At 34.3% G+C, this 25,938-nt stretch overlaps 1 protein-coding gene across 11 annotated transcripts in view; it reads right to left on the minus strand.

The window, feature by feature from the left end:
* Positions 1 to 25,938, minus strand: part of stxbp5l (syntaxin binding protein 5L) — a 236,133-nt gene that overhangs the window by 115,839 nt on the left and 94,356 nt on the right. For all 11 annotated transcript variants that reach the window (XM_056465374.1, XM_056465370.1, XM_056465368.1 and 8 more), the window contains exons 3-4: positions 17,224 to 17,305; positions 9,949 to 10,049 (exon numbers count right to left, since the gene is read on the minus strand). In XM_056465374.1, coding sequence (XP_056321349.1) covers positions 9,949 to 10,049; positions 17,224 to 17,305 — 183 coding nt within the window. The remainder of the gene's footprint in view (positions 1 to 9,948; positions 10,050 to 17,223; positions 17,306 to 25,938) is intronic.

Raw genomic sequence — 25,938 nt, forward strand, 5'->3', positions numbered from 1 at the left:
AAAAATGCTGAAATTTGCTAAAAGAGGACTAGTTTGCAACCCTGCACCAATGAATGGAAAATCATAAAATATCACACTTATGTTTACTTCCATGTAGGCATAGTTGTCTATTAAAATACACAATATTTTGATTTCACTCTTAGGCTATATATGTAGATACAAACACCTCATTTAAAATAAAAAAGGGGATCGGTGGACTAGATGTGCCTTTTTAAATTCACTGACTGAATATTTTCCCGTATCTCTGCTGCATGGGCACAATCATGCATTTGCAATGGTACGAACCATTATGTGGGGGGGGGGGTCAAAATTATATTTATAGTAGCATTTTATAATTGGAGGCGTCACTGTAGCTTAGTGGTTAGGACTGTTGCCTCACAGCAAGAAGGTTGCTGGTTTGAGTCCCGGCGGGACCAGTTGACATTTCAGTGTGGAGTTTGCATATTCTTCCCATGTTCATGTGAGTTTCCTCTGGGTGGTCCGGTTTCCCCCACAGTCCAAAGACTTGCAGTATGGGTGAATTGAATAAAATAAATTGTTTGCAGTGTATGAGTGTGCGTGTCAATGAGTGTGTATGGGGGTTTCCCAGTACTGGGTGGCAGCTGGAAGGGCATTCGTTGCGTAAAACATATGCTGGAATAGTTGGTGGTTCATTCTGTTGTGGCGACCTCTGATAAATCAGAGACTAAGCCAAAGGAAAAATTATTATTACTATTATGAATAATATTTCAGATATAGATCTGTGCAAATTATTTTCCAGACCCCCACACATCTAGTTTTCAAGCATTACCCCCGTGTAATTAGCTTCCTGCTTCCACCTACATACATCATGTTCATGTTTGACTGTTTTTATATTTCTACACAGCCGACAGTTTAGCTGTGCATTCATGTCACAAATTACACTGTGTGCTTACGACACCTCCTTCACAGCTGAAGAAACATAAACGATTGGGTTTCATACTGCCAATACTTATTAGTTAAAATCATCCAAAAATGCAATACTTAGGCCTGTGCGATTCTGTAGTATGATGAAAGCGGCTTGTATTTTTGTGACAGACAAGCATGCTGAGCATCTTGAATCAGTCTTATAGCCCCCCTGAGTCTGTCTCTTGACCCTGCTGAGCTGCAAATCTCTGTCATCTGACACAGCCGTGCACCAAAGCAAGCACCCAGCCGCGCTCACACACACTCAGACAGGCACCTACTGAACTGAAAACCAATTTCTCATTACATGTGAATTTGCATAATTTTAATAAAGCCTAATATAAAATACTTCAGGGTCAAGGCGCACACATAAGATAGCAGAATTCCCTGTCAATGCGTGTGTGTATGTGTGTGTGAAACTGTCACGGTGGGAGAAACCGTGACTTTATTTGTTTGTTCCAGACGGTCTGATGAGGAGATGAACACAATCATCGGTTATTATGGAGGGGAACAAAGCTCATTAGATGTACCCAGAAAACACAGAGCGAGCAAAAACCTGTATCTCATACCGTCTCAAAACAACTATTGCCAAGCAATTTTACTGAGATGTTTCAGTTGGATGGCACAATATGCTCTGTGACACTCGTTAAGCAGAGCTCTCTGTGTGGTGCTAATATAATGCGTGTGTCCCATGTGGCTGATGTGGTTTATGAGTATAATAATCGATCATAAAAAACTCAAATATACTGTACACCAGTGGTTCCCAACATTTTTTTCACCTGAGACCCCCTTTTTCCCCTGGAAACTATTGTAAGACCCTCCTCCACATTTAATGATATTATTGCTAATATACCTTTGCAGTAAGGATGACAAAAATGTTGTTTTCAAACAAACGGTATGTTTATAACTATATCCAGACATGTTTATGCACAAATAATAGCCTGATGTAAAATATAAAAGCAAAACATCAGTAGGCCATTTGTAACTGAAAACGTAAGCCTTTATGCCTTGCGGTCAAAAAATGCTCTGGGCTTGTCACGGTACTGGAGATGAGTCGCCTGCAAATGTCTTATTATTTTGGATGGCCTTGTGCATTTGTTAGCAAGAACTTTGCTGCAGATAATGCACTGTGGCTGGGTTTCGCGCACTGGACTCTTTGCTTCGAGAAAATGGAATAAAACCATAGTTCAGGTAACTATCTTGGTATTTCCTGCATTTCGTGTTTCCAGTATTGTTAGCGCTGTGACCCAAAATGTCAGGAGCTTCATCACCTGGGTCCAGTATGACTACTATTAGCTGCTAAAGGCAAATCACTGAGACTCTGTCTTTTTTTTTTTTTTTTTTTGGGGACGAATTACAAATTTGTCCATTTTTTTTGGTCAACCAGGGGATGAAATAAATTAAGCCAACATGATTGTTCTCCTAATCGTCCACTGCTAAAAAAATGTTTTAAATACACTACCATTGGGTTTGTGGCTGGTAACAGTTTTGATGTTTTTGAAAAAAAAAAAAAAGAATGCTCATCTTATTCATTTATTTTAAATCCATAAAAATGGAGGACATTAAAAAAACAATATCATATACATTTCATATTGTACTACATTTTGGAAAGGGGTTTATTTCTATGGAAGTCAGTCCTTCAGAATTGATTCTAATATGCATATTTGCCACTCATAATTGCATAATTATCATCACTGCTTTTATTTATTTAGGATAAGCATTTTATTTAAGTTTTTTATTACTGTTTAAATATAAAAAATAAAGCTCCTTGTTTGGAATGATTCATGACTAACAATTCCTTGCCAAACAATAAACAAATAAATGAATAAAAACTCCTGACAAGCCTGTCAGTACAGCCATGCACATAAACTACTCATAAAACATCTTTTCTTCCAAGTGAAAATCACTAAAATAGGTGTCCTGAGAAATCATAATGGCTCGTATGACAGCCCAAGGCTCCATAACCACCAAAATATTGTCAGGAGAATAAAAAAGACTCTCACGAAGTGATCTTATTAGCAGTATCTATAGCTATTGTTGTACACAAAGGGTCATTTTAGTACACATTTTTTATTATGTTTAGAAACACAAAGAAAAATGCATTATTACTATAACTTACAACATTTCTAATATTGACAAAGACTCTCAGTGCTTGGGATTGTGGGATTAACAGATCCTGTTTACATACTGTAGCATCTTAATCTTAAATAATACTCAAATGCTCAAATTCTGTCTATCAGCTTTAATCATCACGGCACAGATTAAAGTAAATATCGAAGATACCTGCAAAGTCTTATGACATTCAGACAGCAAAAGCTCAACTGATTCATGTTTCATCCTTTAAATATTAAGCTGTGTTTCAACTGGCAAGGGCCCTACACAGTGTTCACTGCTACTTATTGCTTGATCCCTGGATATCTCTTAAAGTTCACTTCACTTGACGATACTGTATGTTTATTTGGAACATCCTGAAACATCATCATAAAGAGATCTGATGACATAATATATTTCTACAAATAAAAATAATGCAAATTCATGTCATATACATTTATATAATACATTACATTTTATAAAAGTAGATGTATTATTACTTTAATTAATATAAAATCTTCTTTAAAAGCACTCAAATGAGTGATAAAAGACTCCTGTGATGTTTAATATAAAAAATAAACCATGTTCTTAGATTATTATTTCTTATTTCACTGTAATTATGATATTTGATTTAAAGACTTATTTGGAGATCAAGTCTTGTATCAATGCACTGCATACAAATTACACCTAGCATTAATTAATTTCACTAACAATGTTGAAACCTCAGTGTCTTTATTTTATTCAAACTTATTAGAATGTTCAAAGACTGATGGGTAAATTTCCAACTCCGCTTCCTGTGAAGTAAAATATCGATGCACCCTAATTCCCTTTGACGTTGGCAGTGCCCTTTCAACTGAACAAGTTCTCCCCCTTCAGAATGGAATCTCACTTAAGATGGCAGAATACCCTGTGAAGTCCACTTCAAAGTCCACTCATGATTGAACTGAACTGTTAATTAGCCAATGGAAGCTTTTATACCACAGTAAAGAGCGTGCAGACCGCAAAACTGACAGGAGCAGATTTGGCAGAGAACAGAAAGTAAACTTTGATATGACAAATGGCTCACTGTGTCTCTTTAAGTTATCAAAACTACACATGAAAACCCAGAACATCCGAGACTGTATAATGTGACAGATAGAGTTGTCCACACTCAAAAAACAACCTTTGCTGCTTGTTCAACTCATTTTCAAGTTTTTTTTTTAAATCAACTTAATTGATTTATGTTCAATCTACTTCAATTTGTGAAAAACTATTAATTTAACTTGAACAATTTGTGTTGGGAAAACATGAAAGAATTGTGTAAGATTCCTGCATTTTTACAGTGCTGTAGTTTCACTCACACGAAAAGGTGTCAATAATAAACATTTATACATATCCACTGACAAAAACATGATGAGAGAAGTAAATAAGCATACGCACATTAGTAAGTCATAAAATACACACTGTAAAAAGTGAAAACAAACACCCTAAAATGATTACGTTTTGTAAATTTAATTTATTACAGTTTCAGTAAGAAATTAAGATGAAAACAAATGGGAGATTTTTTAAAATCTGATCCAACGTTGATGTTTTTTTTATAATATTATTATCCATATTTGTATTATTTATTCCAATTTATCTGGTTATTACAGACATCTGCCCGTTCCAATCTGTTAATTAATGTACATTTTATTCTGACCGAACTCATTTAGACTAACCAATGTGTTTACATAAAACCAATGTGTTTACATAGACTTTTCAGTCCAGAGCCAGTTTGATTACTAATGAATTCTGTCAATTCAGCTATTGTTTTTTAAATGTAAACATTTAATTTCTGCATAAGAAACCTAACTACATTAAATAAAAGGAAAAAACTAAATACATAATAGTAATAAATCTTTTCTTCTCTCACATATACAGTTGAAGTCAGAATTATTTGCCCCCCTTTGAATAGTTTTTTCTTTTTTAAATATTTCCCAAATTATGTTTAGCAGAGCAAGGAAATTTTCACAGTATGTCTGATAATATTTTTTCTTCTGGAGAACGTTTTATTTTATTTTGGCTAGAATAAAAGCAGTTTTTAATTTTTAAAAAAACATTTTAAGGTCAAAATTATTAGCCCCTTTAAGCTGTATTTTTTTCGATAGTCTACAGAACAAACCATTGTTATACAATAACTTGCCTAATTACCCTAACCAGGTTAAACATTTAAATGTCACTTTAAGCTGTATAGAAGTGTCTTGAAAAATATCTAGTTAAATATTATTTACTGTCATTATGGCAAAGATAAATCAGTTATTAGAAATGAGTTATTAAAACTATTATGTTTAGAAACGTGTTGAAAAAATCTTCTCTCCATTAAACAGAAATTGTGTAAAAAATAAATAAACATGGGGAATAATAATTCAGGGGGGATAATAATTCTGACTTCAACTGTATGTCCACATAGTCATGTTAATTTAATTCAGAAGTTGATAATACTAATATAGTGGACAATATCTCTAGGAAAATACTACACACTCCCTCAGGGATCACAGTATAAATGCATTTGTAAATTAGACAGTAGTTACAGCAATATACAGCATGCAGTCTGATTTAAAACTAACAAAAATGACTGGAGGTTATGAAGATGCTAATTTGAGAATGTACAACTTCACACAAAATTGCACAGTCAACCCAATGAATTTTTATTTAGCATCTTCTGGACTCCAAGCTGCAAAATGTCAGAGAGCGTTTGCGATTTAGCAGGTTTGCCTCAAGGTTCCTTGTGCCAAATACAGTCATAATTTCCTTGTCAGATGACTGTTTTTCACCCTCTCTTAGACCCTGGCAATTAAACTGACCTTTTTATGCGGCTGTGCCTTTGAGGTTTCCGTGTAAACACCCTCATCGCATGTGAAATATGACTTTTTTATTTTGATTTCTAGCCTGCACTCTCACACAAGCTGCAGGTTGGCTGTCAGGTCCAATATACAGCAGCCTCATTACACTGTGACATGTTCACAAGCGCATGCTAAAATGTGACACAAAATTGTTCAAATTCAACTAAAATGATCATTCTGCTGGATTACTAACATAGAGTTGCTTTTATTTATACAGCTTTATACAATCACAATGAATCCTAAAATAATCATTATTTGGGTGTTGAATTAATCATCTTATACTGGATGCATTTCATTTGAGTCCATTGAATTTCACAGTATGATAAATACATATTTCCTCTTTTTTTCTTTCCTGTTCATTGGAAATCAACACATCAATATACATCAATATGAAAAATCTAATCACAGTGAAGTTTATCATTATTTCTTAGTAACCTTTAGATTTTACTCATTTGTACGTTGTCAGATTTTTTTTTTAGAATCAATCTTGAATACTATTAGAATTAATCAGTGAAAAATATATACTGGAAAAAATCCAACTTGAAAACAGTTGAGAGTACTTGTTGTTTTTTTGAGGGGTTTGGCAGAAATCAGTAAAAATGTCTACAAATTCATTGAACACAAAAATTCTCTTCATTAATTTAAAAAGATGTGTGATGCAGTGGCGCAGTGGGTAGCACGTTCGCCTCACAGCAAGAAGGTCGCTGATTCGATCCTCGACTAGGTCAGTTGGCATTTTTGTGAAGAGTTTGCATGTTCTCCCCATGTTCGCATGGGTTTCCTCCGGGTGCTTCAGTTTCCCCCACAAATCCAAAGACAAAATTGACCGCAGTGTATGAGTGTGTGTGTGTGTGAATGAGTGTGTGTGGATGTTTCCCAGTGATGGGATGCAGCTGAAAGGGCATCCACAGCGTAAAACATTTGCTGGATAAGTTAGCGGTTCATTCTGCTGTGGCGACCCCAGATTAATAAAGGGACTAAGCCAAAAAGAAAATGAATGAATGAATGAAGTTAAAAAGATTATTTTAAGAGCAAAACTTTGCAAGTTCACCCAAAAAAGCTTCTGCCAACTTTTCAGACTTTTCTGCAGAAAGACTTTCAATGTGAATTTTCATCTCATATTTACCTACAGTATAGTTCGCTCAACAAAAATAAACACTTAGCGCATGTGGACTGTTAATTTGTATTTAACTGTTATATAAATCAATTAAGTTTTGGAAGCTCATGATGGTCTGATTACTAAGACTATATAGACACCTCATTCACACAGACTCTTTGCTGAGTCTTGTTTTTCCCTGTGAAGCATTACAAAGCACTTTTCCCTGTTTGTCCTGCCATGTTTTGATAATTGTGTTGTTTACCGCTATTGTTGTTTTACCTCCTGTCCTGTTTCTAATTCTGTGTCTAATAAATGTTTTGTTTTATTTTTTTTTGTTTGTTTGTTTGATTAATTTGTTTTTTCAACTGAATTTCCAAGAGTTTTTTTTTCACTCAATGTCAGACATTTTAGGTCAGTGCAACTGATGTTGAGTTAAGTACACAAGAAAAAATGAAAGGAAATAAAGATTATGAGTTTTTGTTTATTCAACTTCTGACATTTTAGGTCAGTACACCTGATATTTTTAAAAGCTGCAAGAAAAAAACTAAAGGAAATAAGGATTATGTTTTTTGTTGTTGTTGTTGTTGTTCACTCAACTTCAGGCATTCCAGTTCTGCAGACAAAAATTGTTCAGTTGACACAACTTAAAAAGTTCTGTTGCTGACCTCTCCAGACATCTAATCTTATGTTAACCCACTTATCTTTTTTGTATTACTGACAAATAATTTCAGGTCAGTGCAACTGATGTTTTCAAAAGTTGAGTGAACAAAACGCAAAAGGAAATGAGGATTTTAATTTTTGTTGTACTGGCTTAAAATTTGAACAGTTTGTTTAAAATGAATGCATTTTTTCATTATGGTTGTCCCTTTTATCTTTATTAGAAATATGTATGGCCTAGTGATATATCAATTCTTGTATTGCATTGGTGTAACATAACCCAGTGCTTTGCTTATTAAATTATTCATTTGTATCTAATAAATTACTAATATTTTGCCATTGAAGAAAACCCTCTCCTGACATTTTTATTGAACATGGAATTGGCTGAATAATCCAACAATATGACTATGGTATAAATATATCTAGCTGTAGAAGAAGCCAGATCCAAAAAGAGATGCATGAGATTGGTTTACTTAATATACAGGAGCAAAAATAATCAAACTCCATACTCCACCCAATAGATTTAATTCAATGTGTTTTAAGTTAATTTTAAAATACATTGGATTTATTGATATTATTACAGAAATCTTGTCCTTATTTGCTTGCTTACATTTAAGTAACAAATATTAATCACATAAAGTTTCTTAGTTCTATTATGATAAAAGTATGTAATCCAATTGGATGGAAATTTTAAATGCAATCAGAATACAGAATACATCTTATTTGTTAGGCCTATATACTTTTTTGGATATACTCACATCGAGCGACCAGGTACAAAATATACAAAAATAAAGAAAGTCTGTTGATGATTTTCTCCTCGACTCTTTCAAGGTCTCTCTGTTTGTGAAGAATGTGTCAGTGTTTTTGTTCAAACTTTTTGAAAGGTTGCTATACTTCTATACGACTCCAAAAGGCCATTACCCATAAAGAAACCACCACATTTCACATCTCTGAATGAGAGCGACATTTAATAAAGCTGACCCTGACGCATTCACCAGAGGAAGCAGACTAACAAAAGCCATATTAGTCATACCTAGCGGGTCAGTTTCCATTGCGTGAATAGTGCACAGTTTGAGAAGCACAGGAACGGTTGTAATAGGAATAAAGTTAAGTGAGGTCTTAAACTAATAAGTTATGGTCAATGGTTAAAAATGTTTAACAAAATTAGCCAACACCTCACCCCCCATGTCGAGATATGCCCAAATTAAATAAGTTAAGATATACATATTAAATTAATAAAAATGAATATGCTGCTTCAACAAACAACTACATATAGAATGATTTTGTACAAATTATTTTTATAAAAATTTCACTTCATATAATTTATATACATTATATATATATATATATATATATATATATATATATATATATATATATATATATATATATATATATATATATATATATATATATATATATATATACATAATTAAATCTGAATAAAAATTATATTATAAATGTGATTGTATTAAAATGTCATGTTATATAATACCGTATAAACTAATATATACTATAATGAACTAATGTCATAATACATATTTAAGAATATAATTAGCAAATATCTAAATATGTACAGTAATTTCTTTATGAAACAATGTTACGTGTTATATAATTACAAATGATTAGTACAGTTAAATAAAGTATTAAAACTGTAAAATAAACATTAAAAAGTACATTTAATTTATAAAATAATGTTGCATTACATAGAATCATAAATACAATGTCATCCTATTATAAACATGAATAACAGGAAGAATAATATGAAGCATTTTATTTATAAATTTATATTACACATACGTGGCAATAAAACCTTAGATCTCTGTTTTGATTTTCATGCGGTCTAAATATATGCTAGTGCTAGTTAATATAGCACACTTAAGTAAGGTTAATGCATGATGTATTGATAAATTTTGTAACTTTACTAATAAATACTTTAGCCAACTGTGTTCATTGCATTTTAGAGAGGAAAATCCACACAAGCCCATCAGAAACAGAACAGATAAGTGAATGCTGGAGCTACAGTACACCACTTTAAAATATTCAGCCTTGCCTTCAGTCTACAGCCTTCAGCTTTCTGTGTTTACTTTATCACATATTCATTCTGACCAGCCTTGGGCAGTCAGCAACTTCTCCTCAAGCTGAAATATTGAGATGGGTTCTCACTTTCAATGTAAAATTAAATAAATAAAAATCTAATTATTAATGAAATCCTTGGAAAGTTCATTTTTGACTTGATAGATTATGATTCCTCTGTGCATATGTCTGATAATACTATGCAGTTTGTGCTCTATACTGTATATAAAGCATACTCACCGCTCTCTGTTGAATTTGAGAGAATGTAGGATAGCTGGAAGTCGCTGACGCAGGCTCCAGAGATGCAGCGTATCATCCGCACAGGCTGTGACCAGCGCCCCCTATGAAAACATAGGCATAATTACAATACTCAATTCATACTTTTTTCGATATTAAAGTTAATGTAGTGTACAATGTAGTTTTTTTGTGAATTTGAAAATTATTTTTCCAAAATAAATATACAAACTGCCTAACAAGCAAATGCGTGTAACAAATCTACATAACTCCAGTCTGCGGTCGTGATTGGCTGCCTATAAATGATGTTTGTCCCTCAAACACTGTAGCCGAGGCCTGGATGTGTTTGGGGATTGTTGACTTGCCAAGACTTTGAGAACATGTGATATGAAAGCAAATCCACTTTGCAATGACTTTGAGGACTCAGACTTGGATTGAAACTGCGAAACCAGAGCAATCATTACTGTTTGTATCATTGTGCTGTTTCAAGGGCTGAAGAAGTTTTCAGTGCTGAAACTTATTTTCAGCACACACTGACTTGTCCTTCTGACCAATCTGATCAGGCTCTCAAAATGGCGGGGTTTAGAGAGGCTGTATACTTAAATTAAACTCTTCAACCTTAAATTAAAGTGTTTATTTTATTTGGACAAAAATAAATCTGTTGAATAATACATAAAAAAATGTAAGCTTTAAAAAGGGCACATATTAACCCCCTGTGGTCCATTCACAGTTTTATGGGATGACCGTAAAACAACCTTAAAATACTCTAGAATTTTTGGTTGTACTAATAACATACACACACAGATTTCAGAATTGTAAAGGGTCTATTTTTACTTGTATACATTCATCATTATAACAAAACTATGTTGTTATCAAATGAATAAAACAGACAGCGAGTGCTTTCTGGCTCCTTTGTCTTTTGTCAACATGACAAACACGTCAGGAAAAAAAGAGCTGAATCTCTGCAAATATTTGCCTCACAGACATAAGAGACATATCTGCATAATGCCTGAAAAGTCTACCTTTGAAACAAACGATCTCTGCTTTTGTAATCTGTATGAAATTAAAATGATGCACAGTCTGGATTATTTAACTCATTATCTGCAATGAATTCCTGCCCTCTGCTTGCAAACGCAAATTACATGATAGCCACATGAGCATACAGATGCCCACAAACAGTGTATGGTATAAACCATAAACAAATTTAATTTATGAAACTTTAGACTGGTTTTCATTCCAGTTTGTCCCTGAAAAACCATATTGCATCAGCCATTGAACCTCAAAATAATGTGTTTCATGTCCCACTCTTCACACTGCTCATAATAACACACTCCTTACACCTGGAATTTAATTGATTGTATCTGAAGTTCTGAATGTGCTTTCCTTTTATTTCAGTGTCCTAAAATTCACTTTCTATTATTTAGAATATTATGCTATAAACAATGGATCTTGCTGGTCCCAAATGAAATACAAATTTGCTCATATGGTTTTTGGGAAATGATAAAACTTAATTTATTTTGTCACATTGATACATTTCAGTCTGTGTAACTCTGCTTGCTGTTTTCTCATGCATTTCATGCATATTTCATGACATTAAAGTCCTTCTTGGATAGAGACTGCAATAGTCTGAGGTGAGAGAATTGCCACAAGTAACGCTGCACTGCATGTATTACAAAACTCAGAATGGTCTTCATGGGTAATGAAGGATGGAGCACGAGAGAGAGCAAAAAAGTGATGAAAGTGTCTAAAAGTGTGGGTGTGAAAAATCATTTTCCACCATGCCTGACACTGTCAGGATAACAAAAGTCTTTCTGACCCGCTTTATCTGCAAGCCCTATATAAATTTGACCTATATGATGTTCTTTTTGCCTGTATCTAACTTTCTTTTCAAATGCCAGGCTCTATGTCAAGAAAGCAAATAATTCAGCTTGAAACCTGGTAAAATGAGTGACAATGAGAACATGGCACATGTTTTTATCAGATCACTGCCTAATCTGAAAGTGATCATGGGGGAACAGTAGGTCTATAAGTGTTCTTCATGATTTTTTGTTTTGTTTTGTCTCTGTTCTTCTTTTCTTGTCTGTGTCTCTCAGTACACTGAATCCAGATTCATCAGTCAGGTGACTGACAACACTGTTTCCATGGAGATGGTGTTTAGGTAAACAGATTGCACCAGCGCACCAGAGGACAAAGAGGAAGAGGAAAACACACGTTGAGAGAGAACTTTAGTTGTGCCATGTTGAAGTCAATGTGAATTTGTAACAAATTTTGCTTCAGCAATGCAACGAATTCTAAGGAAACTGGATATTTTGCAATAAAATACATCCCAATGAAACCAGACCAAATGGAAATCACTGCGGTTATTAGCAAAAGCAAAGTTAAAGTCTTGAAATGACAAAATTAAAAATACATAAACTAAAGTAAAAATGAAAATAGAAAAATTACAGCAAATACAATAATATTATTTAAATACTATAAATATAATGCTAAAACATCACTGATAAGAGTTTGAAACAATAGATAAAGGATGGAAATGGAAGAAAATTGTGTAAATTAAATTAGAATTAATATGCTGTATTCCACGACAGTCCAAAGACATGCGGTATACAAGGGTGAATTGAATAAACTAAATTGGCCGTAGTGTATGACTGTGTGAATGAGAGAGTGTATGGGTGTTTCCCAGTGCTGGTTTGTGGCTAAAAGAGCATCCGCTACACAAAATATATGCCAGAATAGTTAGCTTCTTTAGCTGTGGCCACCCCTGATAATTCAGAGACTAAGCCGTAGGAAAATGAATGAATGCTATATTCTACTAAATGAGATTATATGGTGTGGTGTAAATGATATGAATATAACTAGTGTGGTGCCATCCATTGTGATGAAGAATGCCATTTAAACTGATAACTCTCTGTTGTTAATGGAATCAATATGAATGAAAGTTGAATCCCTGATGTGTAATATCTGAACGATGTACCTCAGGATAAAATGTCAAGAGCATGTGTGTACACTATTCGTCCAATCTATTCCTACAGTCTCATGTGTGGACTGTGTGAGAGAGAACAATTCTTCAGAGCATGTTATTCAGAAGAAAACCATGTGTGTCTGTCATTTGTAATCAAAATGCAATCATGTTTTCTTCATCTGAAGCAACTTTCCAAAGTAATGATTAGCAATAACAAATGTTAGGGAATTATTTTAGACTATTGCTTTTTTATTTTACACCACAATTATATAAAGATAACCATCTTAGCCTTCATACTAGAGGCAATACCATTCTGTATATGAAAAGAACAATGTTCTTATTGTTAAAGTTGTAGTGTGGATTATCTTGAATTTAGAATTATTTTTAAAGCTTCACTGCTAAAAATCATTGTCCTTCATTGTCCCAGTGTCCTAAATGAAAATGTACTATTTATTCACTGCCAAGCTGTTACAAACATGACAACTCTGACTGTTCCCCAAACTCTTTCCTAGATAAGTTGTTTGAACCAAGTTGGTTATTTCTTTTCCTGATTGACCAAAAAATAACCATAGTTAACTTCTCTGACAAAAAACAACACTTCTCATAACTTTGCATGTCAGAGTGTTCTGTACATCCAAGGTCACAAATGCATGTTGCAATTCCATGTGTGCTTCCCAAAATGCATGTAACGTGATCATGCGAGACTAGCAAAATGGCTGGGGGAAAAATAACCTTAAGGTTAAATAAAATAAGAATATAAATGATAAATGCCTAATAAATGGATGTTTTTCAAACACATCCGTGCAAGTCACTGACAGAGTTTATCCCTCTTTCTCTGTTTTCCCAGTCTTTCAAATATATTTCCTAATTTTTTGTATATATATATATATATTGTTGTCATTTATTTAAATGTGTGTATTTCTGTTTTTGTCTGTTTTCTGTTCTTTTTAAATTATTTAATGTATAAATTCATTAAAATTAGCAATAAAATGTACAATAAAATACAATCAAAACCTTTAATGATAATCACACTGCACTTGAATGCAGTTACAGGTGTAATTCGCCAGTTGTCCTGCAGATGACTCTTTAACTTTGTCTTCTTACGATATACTTAGAGCGTTATAGAGCCCCTATTACAGGTTTTTGAGAATGGCCTTCCATGTAGTGTGCAACACAGCTCTAAGTGAAGTGAAATATCTAGCTAAGGCTTAAATCTGAAAGTGGACAGTGTTTAAAACTATTGATTCATTATAAAAGAGTCGACTCCTAGTACTTCAAATGAATCATCTAGATAACGAGTCTTTAGCCGATTCAGCATGACGTGGATACAAAACTTAAGCCCTGGCCAGTTGTTGCGCGCGCAAACCCGAGAAAATTGAATCCTGCGGTCCCACCCACTAGCACAGTACACAAAGAAAACCAGGCTAGAGACACACTGTAGCAGACACCGGTTGAATCAACGCTGTGCTCAGCTGGATATTACTGGAAGTGTGGCTATGCAGAGACTATTATTAATCAGAAATCTAGTGTACATTAGGAAATGCAGTATTGAATTTACAAACAGTCGGCAAGTACCAAAGAACAGATAAAACACGTTTATCAAATGTAGTTTTCAGTCACGTTCATGTAACTAACTAATTTCTAATATCTCCTTTTTTATCTTCCACATGGTGCCAGTCAGTCAATTTTACTAGTTATATATAACATCCCCCCCCTATATACATTTTACCCCATTTTACCCCAAATCACGATTATGTTACATACAGCCTACTGATTAAAAACATAGCTTATTGATTTCTTAATATAAAAAGCATGATTTCCAGTGCTCTGCTTCACGCACCCATGATTTCAGTCAATAACTCTGGAAGTTAAGTGGCACTGAAGTGAGACACAGAAATCTGCATTTTGGTTTGATCTATATATACTGACCATATACACTTACCGACCAATTTATTAGGTACACCTTACAAATACTGGGTTGGACTCCCTTTTGCCTTAACCGAACTGCCTTAATCCTTCGTTGTATAGATTCAACAAAGTATTGGAAATATTCCTCAGAGATTTTGATCCATATTGAGATGACAGCATCGCACAGTTGCTGCAGATTTGTTGGCTGCACATCCATCATGTGATTTCTAAAGGTGATCTATTGCAGTGTTTCCCAACCCTGTTCCTGGAGGCACACCAACAGTTCATGTTTTGGATGTCTCCCTTTTCTGACCCATTAACTTCAGGTTTAGGAGTGTCTTCTGATGTTCTGATGAGTTGTTTCAGGTGTGTTTGATTAGAGAGAGAATGAAAATGTGTACTGTTGGCGTGCCTTCAGGAACAGGGTTGGGAAACTCTGCATTAGAACAGACTCTAAAACCTGAAGTTAATGGGTCAGATGAGGGAGACATCCAAAACATGAACTGTTGGTGTGCCTCCAGGAACAGGGTGGGGAAACACTGATCTATTGGATTGAGCTCTGGTGACTGTGGAGGCCAGTACAGTGAACTCATTGTCATGTTCAAGAAACCAGTCTGAGATGATTCACGCTTTATGACATGGCACGTTATCCTGCTGGAAGTAGCCATCACAGGATGGGTAAACTCTGGACATAAAGGGACGGAGATGGTCAGCAACAATACTCCGGTAGGCTGTCGCGTTGACACAATGCTCAATTGGTACCAATGGGCCCAAAGTGAGCCAAGAAAATATCCCACACACCATTACACCACCACCAGCAGCCTGAACCATTGATACAAGGCAGAATGGATCCATGCTTTCATGTTGTTGAAGCCAAATTCTGACCCTACCATCCGAATGTCACAGCAGAAATCGAGATTCGTCAGACCAGGCAACGTTTTTTCAATCTTCTGTTGTCCAATTTTAATGAGCCTGTGTGAATTGCAGTCTTAGTTTCCTGTTCTTAGCTGACAGGAGTGGCACCCGGTGTGGTCTTCTGCTGCTGTAGCCCATCTGCATCAAAGTTGGACGTGTTGTGCATTCAGAGATGTTCTTCTGCATACTTCAGTTGTAACAAGTGAGTTACTGTTGCCTTTCTATCAGCTTGAACCAGTCTGGCTATTCTCCTCTGACATCTGGTATCAACAAGGCATTTGTGCCCAAAGAACTGCCGCTCACTGGATATTTTCTCTTTTTCAGACCATTCTCTATAAAGCCTAAAGATGGCTGTGATTGAAAATCTCAGTAGATCAGCAGTTTCTGAAATACTCAGACCAGCCCATCTGGCACCAACAACCATGCTACATTCAAAGTCACTTAAATCTCCTTTCTTCCCCATTCTGATGCTCGGTTTGAACTGCAGAAGATTGTCTTGGCCATGTCTACATGACTAAACACATTGAGTTGCTGCCATGTGATTGGCTGATTAGAAATTTGCGTTAATGAACAGTTGGACAAGTGTACCTAATAATGTGGCCAGTGAGTGTAGGTACCAGTGTTTCAGCAGGATAAAAAAAACACTTTGAAATGCTAAAAAAAAGTTACCTTTAGCCTCTGTGTCCTCATCATTATCTCAGTATTCAAAAAGAAAGGAGTTCAATCAAACATGTCCTGATTCCTTGGGCAAAAATTTCATCATCTCCACAATTGACTGCAAACTCACATTCAGGTCTGGTTCCACTTTTCACTAACCACTAAATTCCCAATGGATAAAATCCTGTCCTAAATGCTATTCTTCACTCTTAAAAATCTTCCACCGCAAAAGTAAAATGGATTGCGAACACCAATTCCTGCTCACTTCAGAGCTGTTTATACAGGGTTGATAGGAAACAGAAAGGAGATAGAAATGGAACATTGAAGAGCATTCCTAAATTGTTGTTTTCCAAAATAGCCACCTTGGCAACTCTTCCAATTTACTCCTATTGTTACCACACTAACTTTTTGTTATTCATGAGCCGATAAGGGTTCATTTGTGTAAGAGCAAGACCGAGAGGCTGAGAAATATTCGGCACTTGACACGTCTGATAATGACTGACTGCATTAACACCACAGAGCCAAGAGGGAGAGCAGCTCTTGACCTAAACGTCTTCCTCTGCAGAGCTGAGCGTCCATTTACACACATGGCATCTATCCTGAATTACAGATAAACGCACAAAGATGGCCCTCCTACGTGCTTTCTACATATGCTGTGTGCATGAAAATCTGCTGTAATATATATATATATATATATATATATATATATATATATATATATATATATATATATATATATATATATATATATATATATATATATATATATGTGTGTGTGTGTGTGTGTGTGTGTGTGTGTGTGTGTGTGTGGCTGCATATTGTATGTGGGTGTTCAATACCTCATTGATGAGAAACTGCATTTGAAGAACTGCTGCCCCGCTCTCATGCTGGCTGTGACAGTCCACCCCAGGCCGTCCCAGACTGATGACATCACACAGTTAAGGAAAAGAGGTCAAGAAATCTTACAAAACATTGAAAACTTTACAATAAGACATTTAAACATTTTAAATGACCCTATTTTTATCACTTTCTATATGCTGTAGCATTAAAGAGGACCTATGATGAAAATCATCTTGTGTAAGCTGTTTGGACAGAACTGTGTGCAGGTATAGTGTGTCCACAGTCATAATGGGGTGATATAAACATGATAAGTCTCTTTTTTTATTTCCTGATGCTAAAATAGGATCCAAATCCCTCCCATTTTGAGGCCCACTACAAAGTGACATAGGAGTGAGGTTTCCCAGCCCACCTAATCAATCGACAGTCGCATATTAGCATGTCAACGTTGTAAAGTGTATTATTATATAAACAAAACAGGACATGTGCAAAGCAACCAGGAAAAAGAGATCTGTTCAGCTCTCTGTGATCATCAATCATCATCAAATGTGATCAAGAATGAGTTTTACAAGTTTAACACATTTTTAAAACAATGCATGTTTGTAATGAATTACAGTGATTTTACCGTCTTTATCACCACAGCTGCGAGTCAGTACAATTATAAAAGGAGATGCTTCAATCCGGATTTGTGGACTTTAAATCAGGTTTATTTTGTACATTAACATAACGGATATTCATACAGCAGTGGTGATTAACATGTATCCTGTCACATTTGCCATGCAAAAACAGTGCAAAGTTAAATGCGTGCACTGTGTGTGTGTGTTTCTGTGTCTGTGTCTGTGTGTGTGCGTGAATTTTGTAACAACATTGTGTGTGACTCATCGCTGTAGAAAGGCTTGAATTAACTCCACAACAAATGCATCAAATAATCATTGACAAAGTTCTTACTGTAATATTTCTTACAAACGTTACGTGAGATTTGCTTCCTTCATGACTGTCACTGTGCTGTGTATCTGAGGCAGCCGAGGCGGAGATTGAGGCACACTCTGACAGGAACATGGGAACAGTGGGTTGAGAGAACTTGCATTAAAGGAACAGGCCACAAAAACAGCTACGATATGTTCAGAGCAGAAAATCCAGTATTCTTAAAGCTATAATAAATAATCTGATGGGTGTTTTAAGCTGAAACTTGACAGACACATTCTGGAGACACAAAAGACTTCTCTTAAATCTTAAAAAGGGGATAAAATAGGTGCCTTTTAAAAGCTGAATTGAAAAACAGATAGAGGAAAATATATATAAGTTTGAAGAGAAAATGAAAAGCCCTCCTGTAAAATTGTATTTCTTTGAAAATATTAATTAATAATTATTAATTGTTCTGTATTTGTATTGCAAGATACTAGAATTCTGGTAAAAGTGTGATTTAAAGACTAACTAGGTTACTCAGTTTAACTAGGCAAGTTAGGTTATTTAGATAAGTCATTGGAAAACAGTGGTTTGTTTTGTAGCCAAACGAAGAAAAAAAAGAGGGCTAATAATCTTAACTCCAAAAATGGTTTTAAATAATTTAGTAATAATTAATTAAATAATAAGATTTCTAAAGAATAAAAAAAATATATAGAAATTGCATTGCAAATTTTATTTCCTTTTGTTAAACAACACTTAAAAGATCAAAAATTTCACAGGAAGGCTAATCATTTTGCCTCCAACAGTATATACACAGTACTGTATATAATGACTAGGCCCACATGGAATCTGCGCGCACAGAATTGCGCAGATTTTCCGCAGATTTTTTGCCCATCATTAATTCTGTTTATTTACTTGAGTAAATGTGTGTCAATCTATATTTATTCAGTTTTTAAATTAAGTACAGTAATATTATTGACTAATATAAAAATCTTCATCTGATTTATTTACAATGCAGTTTGTTCAGTAATATTTTCTGTCTTTTAGTAGATTTAATATTTGAGAGACTTGCTTTGTTTACCAAATAAAGTGAATCTAATTAGACTTGCATTTTAAACAGTTAAAAAGATATTATTTTTTATTACACATTTTAATGTTTTAGTTATGAAAGTCCCAAAATAATTCCACAGAATTTTACCAAAATTCTCTGCAGAAATGGCAAAAATCGTCTGCAGATTCCATCTGGCCCTAATAATGACCCATATAAAATTGTCTAAAGGTTTGTAACTAGTTCAATGCAGATAGGGTATAATCTTTTTTTAACAATGGAAAGACTGGACCCAACTGTTGTATTGTTTTAATAAAGTACATACTTGTGCTTATTCTGGATGATAACCTATAAAAAGTAAAAAAAGAAATGAATGAATAAATAAAAAAGCAGTCAACTTATAAAATGCACTATACTTGCAGAAGTCATGGGTTAAAATGAAATATACTGTAAAAACATCAGAAGTCACATGTATTGTATCAATTTTGATTTGTCTGTATGTGATTATTTCACTCTCAAAATGCCTGTAATTGTTTACTTGTGTTTTATGAATGACCACTGACCACATTTAAGCTATGAGTCTTCTTTAATAACCAAGTGAAGAAAAAAGTAACCTAAATGATTGATGGCTTGAGGGTGAGGAAATTTACGGTGAGTTTTAATTTTTGGGTGAACTATCCCTTTGAGCAATCGGTCAACTAATACTCCAAGGACTGCTCTTGCTGACATGTATTAGCAAAGTTACTTTGTAATATAATGTCTAAGAGGGATAATAAAAAGAGTGAAAGAAAAAAAAGTGTCAAATGGACTCAGTTTTGACTTTACACGATCGTTTTAAACATATCTTCCTGCAGGAGTGTGCTTTTTTGCAGCCAAATAGACACACAGTTACAAATCGCAAGGTGGTTTGTAACACATTTGTCTCTCCTCTTATCTTAACATGTGTGTGTGTGCGTGCGGGTGTGTGTGTGTGTGTGCGTGTGTGTGTGTGTGTGTGTGTGTGTGTGTGTGTGTGTGTGTGTGTGTGTGTGTGTGTGTGTGTGTGTGTGTGTGTAGCTGTGTACGATCACTTCAAAAGATTGTAAACTGCATACAATAACAAAAGAGGAAACTGCTTACACAAGCGAACAATGGCAAACTCATTCACCATCATCTTGATCACAACAACAAACGCTTATAAATATATATAAATATCTACAGATTTTTTATATAACATTTATTAACTTTATTAAGTCATAATGTAACAAACTGCTGTGAGTAAAAACAATTATATCACAAATGATCTCTATTTCAAAACTCTATTAAACATTAAAATGTCATATTTCCAAGTAAGAAAATTTGTATCTACTTTCTTGAGCATCAAATCAGCATCTGAATTATTTTTGAAGGACTATGTGACCATGAAGACTGACTTAATGAAAATACAACATCATCACCAGAAGAATAAATGACATTTTGAAATACCCTATAAAAGGGAAATACATTTCACAAAACACATGAACCCCAAATGTGTCTTTACATCTAAACTACCAATATATGTGCACAGCAGTAGCAAACAAGACTTAGGGCCCTATCATACACCCGGCACAATAAGGCGGAAGACGTGTTTGGCCCAATTTGTTGCTATTTTCAGACCAGCGCAACCCTAATTTTCATGTTTTGTGCCACGTTGTTTAAATAGCAAATCCATTTGTGCCACTTTGTGGGTGTTCCAGTCTAAAAAGGAGGTGTGTTAAGGCTCATTGTTGGCACGTTGCTATTTTGAGGAACTGAAATAGACCGCACCATTGACCAAGTAAAAGCTGGTCTAAAGTTCAGTGCAGAGCATGTTAGTTATGTGCCTATGCAGGTTCAACACTTAATACACACAGGATGTACAGCAATACACAAATATCTTTATATATGAAAAAAATTATATAAAATGTTACAAAAAAATATTATTTACTACATGAATATAAAAAAACTATTTTCATTTTTATTATAATGTTATTATTATTCTCAGTATTACTTATTATATGTATATTTATATTTGTTTTAACAAAAACAAGTTTAGATTTGTCTACCTGTTGGATTTTGGAGACGTATGCATCAGCCTATGGAGCATAATCATAGGACGTGTGTTTGGATATGACTTGGGTGTTTGGATATGTTTTTTGATCACACTTCGTTAATTTATTAATTTGCTGGAAACTGAATTTAGAAATAATTCTGAAACAAATCTTTGCACTTAACAAACAAAATTAAATACGTAGGCTAATGGATCTCTTCAGTGGAGTGCGAACAACACAGTTTCCTTATCCATGGAAGTAAAAGAGTAAAGTAAAGAGTAAAAGTAAAGTAATGAGAAAGTAAAGAGGTTGAATGGAGAAGGCTCATGTCCGCCATGTAAAAAGCAAATGCGCCATGGCGTGACGAAACTGACTCTTAAAGGTACAGTGAGATGAGACTCTGATTGGTTTAATGCACGTTATGCTCAAAACACCCATAACTCATTAAGAGAATAAGCTCAACCCTGTTAGACCATGCACCGTGATGCAAAGCGTACTTTTCTGTCCTTAAAATAGCAAAATGGATTCGGAGAAGCTCTTAATGCTTTTACACTATGCACTTTAGACTTTGCACATAGATCATTAAAAAAGAGCCCTAGGTCTAGTATCCATCAAAAAGTTGCAAAAAATCCCTTACATGAAATTACATATACATACAGTATAACTTTAAGTGTTATAAAATTCGTTCTACAACCACCACTGTACTGAGTCCAGATATATGTTAATATACTCAAACATTCAAAATCAGACTTTTTTTTTTTTTTTTTTTGGTAACATGCATTAGCCATGGTCAGATTTTTATAATTTACTGATTTAGGACTGTCAAAAAGACTACAAAGGCTAAAGACTAAAAGGCTACATGCATGCTGTATACAGCAGCTTTAAACAAAATAAATCAGTGGCCAGGGCACACAACAGAGCAATCAAATGGTCAGTCCTGCACTTTTATTTGTCCAGAGTCATCAAATCACACAATCAAACATTCTACTGTACATTCAGTACATCGACTGAAAAAGACAGAACATTATAGAACAACATCCTGCAATCAGTTGTGAAAGTAAAACATCTAGTGATTAAATAAAAACATTGGTTATTGATGATGAACACTCAAGAAAGTGCCATCATTATAGTGTGTGCGTTTAAACGTAGGTGTGTATGTGTATGTGTGCGCATGTGTGTGATTTGAGGGAAATCGGTCATAGGTGTAATTGTTCTACATGCTTGATTGACTCTTAATTGCACTTAGTTAAATTGAGTTGACAAACATGAGCGTTCCACCCACACACGTACAGGAATCAAGATGTTCAATAGTGCTTGTGTTGGAAATCACCAATAAACACACATACAGACCAATGCACAAGCATCCCCCCATTGTGTGCTTTATATATTAATTTATTTTTGACTACACAAATGGTTTTTATATGATAAAAATCCACCGCAGTGACACCACAAACTCAATACGGCCACTGTAAAATGCTTCTCTAGTGATTTATTTCTGTACAAGAAAGTAAAACCATAGTTATTGGGTTATCATTTTAATGAAACCAGTATTTTTAATGCATTATTAAATTTATTTATTAAAATTATTGGTTTTTTTTTTTTTTCATTTCTGATTTATTTGATTTTTGAGCACATTTTATTGATGCTATATAAATAAAACTATTATAAATTATAATATATACTACTAAACTATTTTTAAAAGTTATTTTACAGTATGTGCATTTACAGTTTACTTAACTAATCAACTGTGTTATATAAGGCAATACATGGGTTATGGATTGTACTTAGTCTTTTACCAGCTTATGTAAACACACTGTACAGTATGGAAAAACAAGACTGTAAAAAAGACTAAAAAAGCACAACATTAAGCAGTGATTCCCTAGATTCTGGAATACCTTTAATATTACAACGTTCTACATGTCTCCTTTGTCTGGTATAACCATTAAAATGTCTTGGTGTCTCTGACTTCATGAATCGGGTAACGTTTAAAAGTGGTGTTTTCATTTCAAAATGTTCTTCACCCGCAATATAGCATTTTCAAACATTTTCCAAATGTTTTTCAACCACATCTAAACGTTGAAAAATATGACCTTTATTATCACCTTATTTTAAAATATAATAGATTTAAAGAGATGATACTGAGAGACATAAAGCCCTGCCAAGTACATTTTATCATCTAACCACTTACTGGTGAGTCAAACTGATTCTGCATTCAATGTATGGTCTAAAAGAAGACAATTGCACTGTGATAGCAGACTGCAATTAAGCGAAAGTTTTAATTATGAAGATTGTAGAGAAAAAGGTGCATTTTTAAATGCATCCGGATTAGTGATAGAAAAAATCTGCATTCATGTAATTATGAGATTTCAATTAGTAGAAAGCCTTCATGTCCTCATGCAACTCGTAATTACAACTTGTAAATGGAGGATTTTCCAATGCGCTATGACTTATACCACGTGAAGATTGCATCATCAGACCACAGTAGAATTATTTATATGAAATGTTTATTGTGTTTCCATAAACATTAAACAATATCATGTCAGAGAGAGAGAGAGAGAACAGCTCCAAATAAAAAGTCACGTGCTATTAAAATTATGAGATGACATGGAAACACTTATAACTTAATAATCAGCTGATTAGTTGGATCAGAAGTGTTTTATTAAGGAGATTTCTGGTGGTTGGTTGGGAATCATTGCTCTAAAATGCTTATAGACCAAATAAAGTGTTATAAAAGTAATTATCAAAAGAAATTTTTATTCTCTTGTTTCATGTCAAGTTTATTTATTTTCTGCTTTAAATTTTCAATTTATTTTCAGCACGTTAATTTTTTGCCTACTTACTTATGTACACAATATAAATTGCTTCAAAAACATCACAATATCCAAAGTCAGCAGCAATCAAATGAAGAAATATGACTTATACTGTCAGGAGAATCCATATTGATCATACTGATAATCATGCTTGTTATGCATTTCTACTTAGAGGGATAGATCACCCGAAAAATAAACAATTTGTCTTTGTTTTCTCACCATTAGGCCATTCCAAACATCAATGTATTGGCATACAATGCTGAAAGTGAGTGGTCTAAATGGATCAAAACTGAAGCATAAATGCCTCATAAAGTCATAAAATAACTTGGAAATAAACTGAAACTTCTCCTTAGTCATAATATGGTATATTATTTTTCATTCAGAAAGCTGGTGTCTAAATCCGCTGTAAGTCTCAGAAGAATCAATGATGTTTACAGTCATTGATGTCAAGCTTAGCATAACACATATGTACAGCATGTTACGAAACAGAGAAGAAAACACGATTTTCTTTTAGTTTTTCACATTCTCTAGTATAGATCAACAATTTAGATTTTTTTTCATGGCATCACCCTGCACTTTAGATATTCTGTCCAAATAAATGCTTTATCCTACCCATAAAAAACACTAAGCCACTCTGCCATCCCCTTCCCTGTCATTTGTTCACACAGTTATTATTTTCTACACGTTGAATGACGCATAGTACACTATATAGGGGATAAACGATTCAGACAGTCTAAATAAGCTTTCCATTATGGTGAATGAAGTCACAAACTTCCACAGTGGTCTACAAACAGACCCCAAAATGTATCAAGCCCGTCTCTAAACTGCACAAAATTATGCATTTTAAACCAAAACATGAAATGTACAAACTCAGCATCACAGACTTACAAATTTACAGTCTTAGCATGTATTATATTTTTAAAAAAGGGGGAGCTGCTACCCAGCATGCACAGGACATCAACATGACATCAGATTGATGTACCCCAACATCTTGGGATGTTGCATTTTGTTTGTAAATGAAAATCAAGTTGACGTCAGAACCCAACGTCAGGCTGATGTCAAAAAGAATTCTTTTTTTTTTTTTTTGGAGAATTTTTTATTAATTTCTTGACAGTTAAAAATTTACATACATTTCCTTGGTATTTTTTTAGCTTTGCTTTTAAACCGTATAACCTTAGTCAAAGGTTTTGGGTATCCTTCCACAAGCTTCTCACAATGTTTTGCAGGAATTTTGGCCCATTCCTCCTGACAGAATTGGTGTAACTGAGTCATATTTTTAGGCTGTCTTGCATAAGCTTTTTCAATTCTGCCCACAAATTTTCTATAGGATTGAGATCAGGGCTTTGTGATGGCCCCCCCCTTTTTCCCAGTGTAATTTAGCAAATTGTAATCTGTCTTTTTTGTTGATTCTGGCTTGTTGATTTTCCCATGATGTCACACAAGGAAGCAGTGCGTTTGAGGTTTTCATTAAATACTATTCTACAGTTGTGCCTCCAATGAACTCAAATGTTGTCAATTAGCCAATCGGAAACTTCCACAACCTTGACACCATCATCTGAGCTTTTACGGAGGCATAACAATCTTATTGTATGTAAACTTGACTTTCAAGAAAAGTTATAACAATTTCTCAAAAAATATCTCTCTCATTATTCTGCTATTAAGCATAACAGAAACAAATTTAATAATCCTAACTTACCTAAAAGAGAAAACGTTTAGTCACATTAGCATCTGACTTTTTTTCAATAGTTATGTGCCTTTATATACAGTGTATGTAAACTTCTGGTTTCAACTGTTCGTCATTTGCATATATTTCCAAGTATCATATTTCTATAAGGGATTAATGTTTCAGTGGAAATGACATCAACACACTGAATAATACAACATGTTTCAAAGCACTTAGGATAG

Source organism: Danio aesculapii, chromosome 9 (genome assembly GCF_903798145.1).
Source record: "Danio aesculapii chromosome 9, fDanAes4.1, whole genome shotgun sequence".
NCBI lineage: Eukaryota > Metazoa > Chordata > Actinopteri > Cypriniformes > Danionidae > Danio > Danio aesculapii.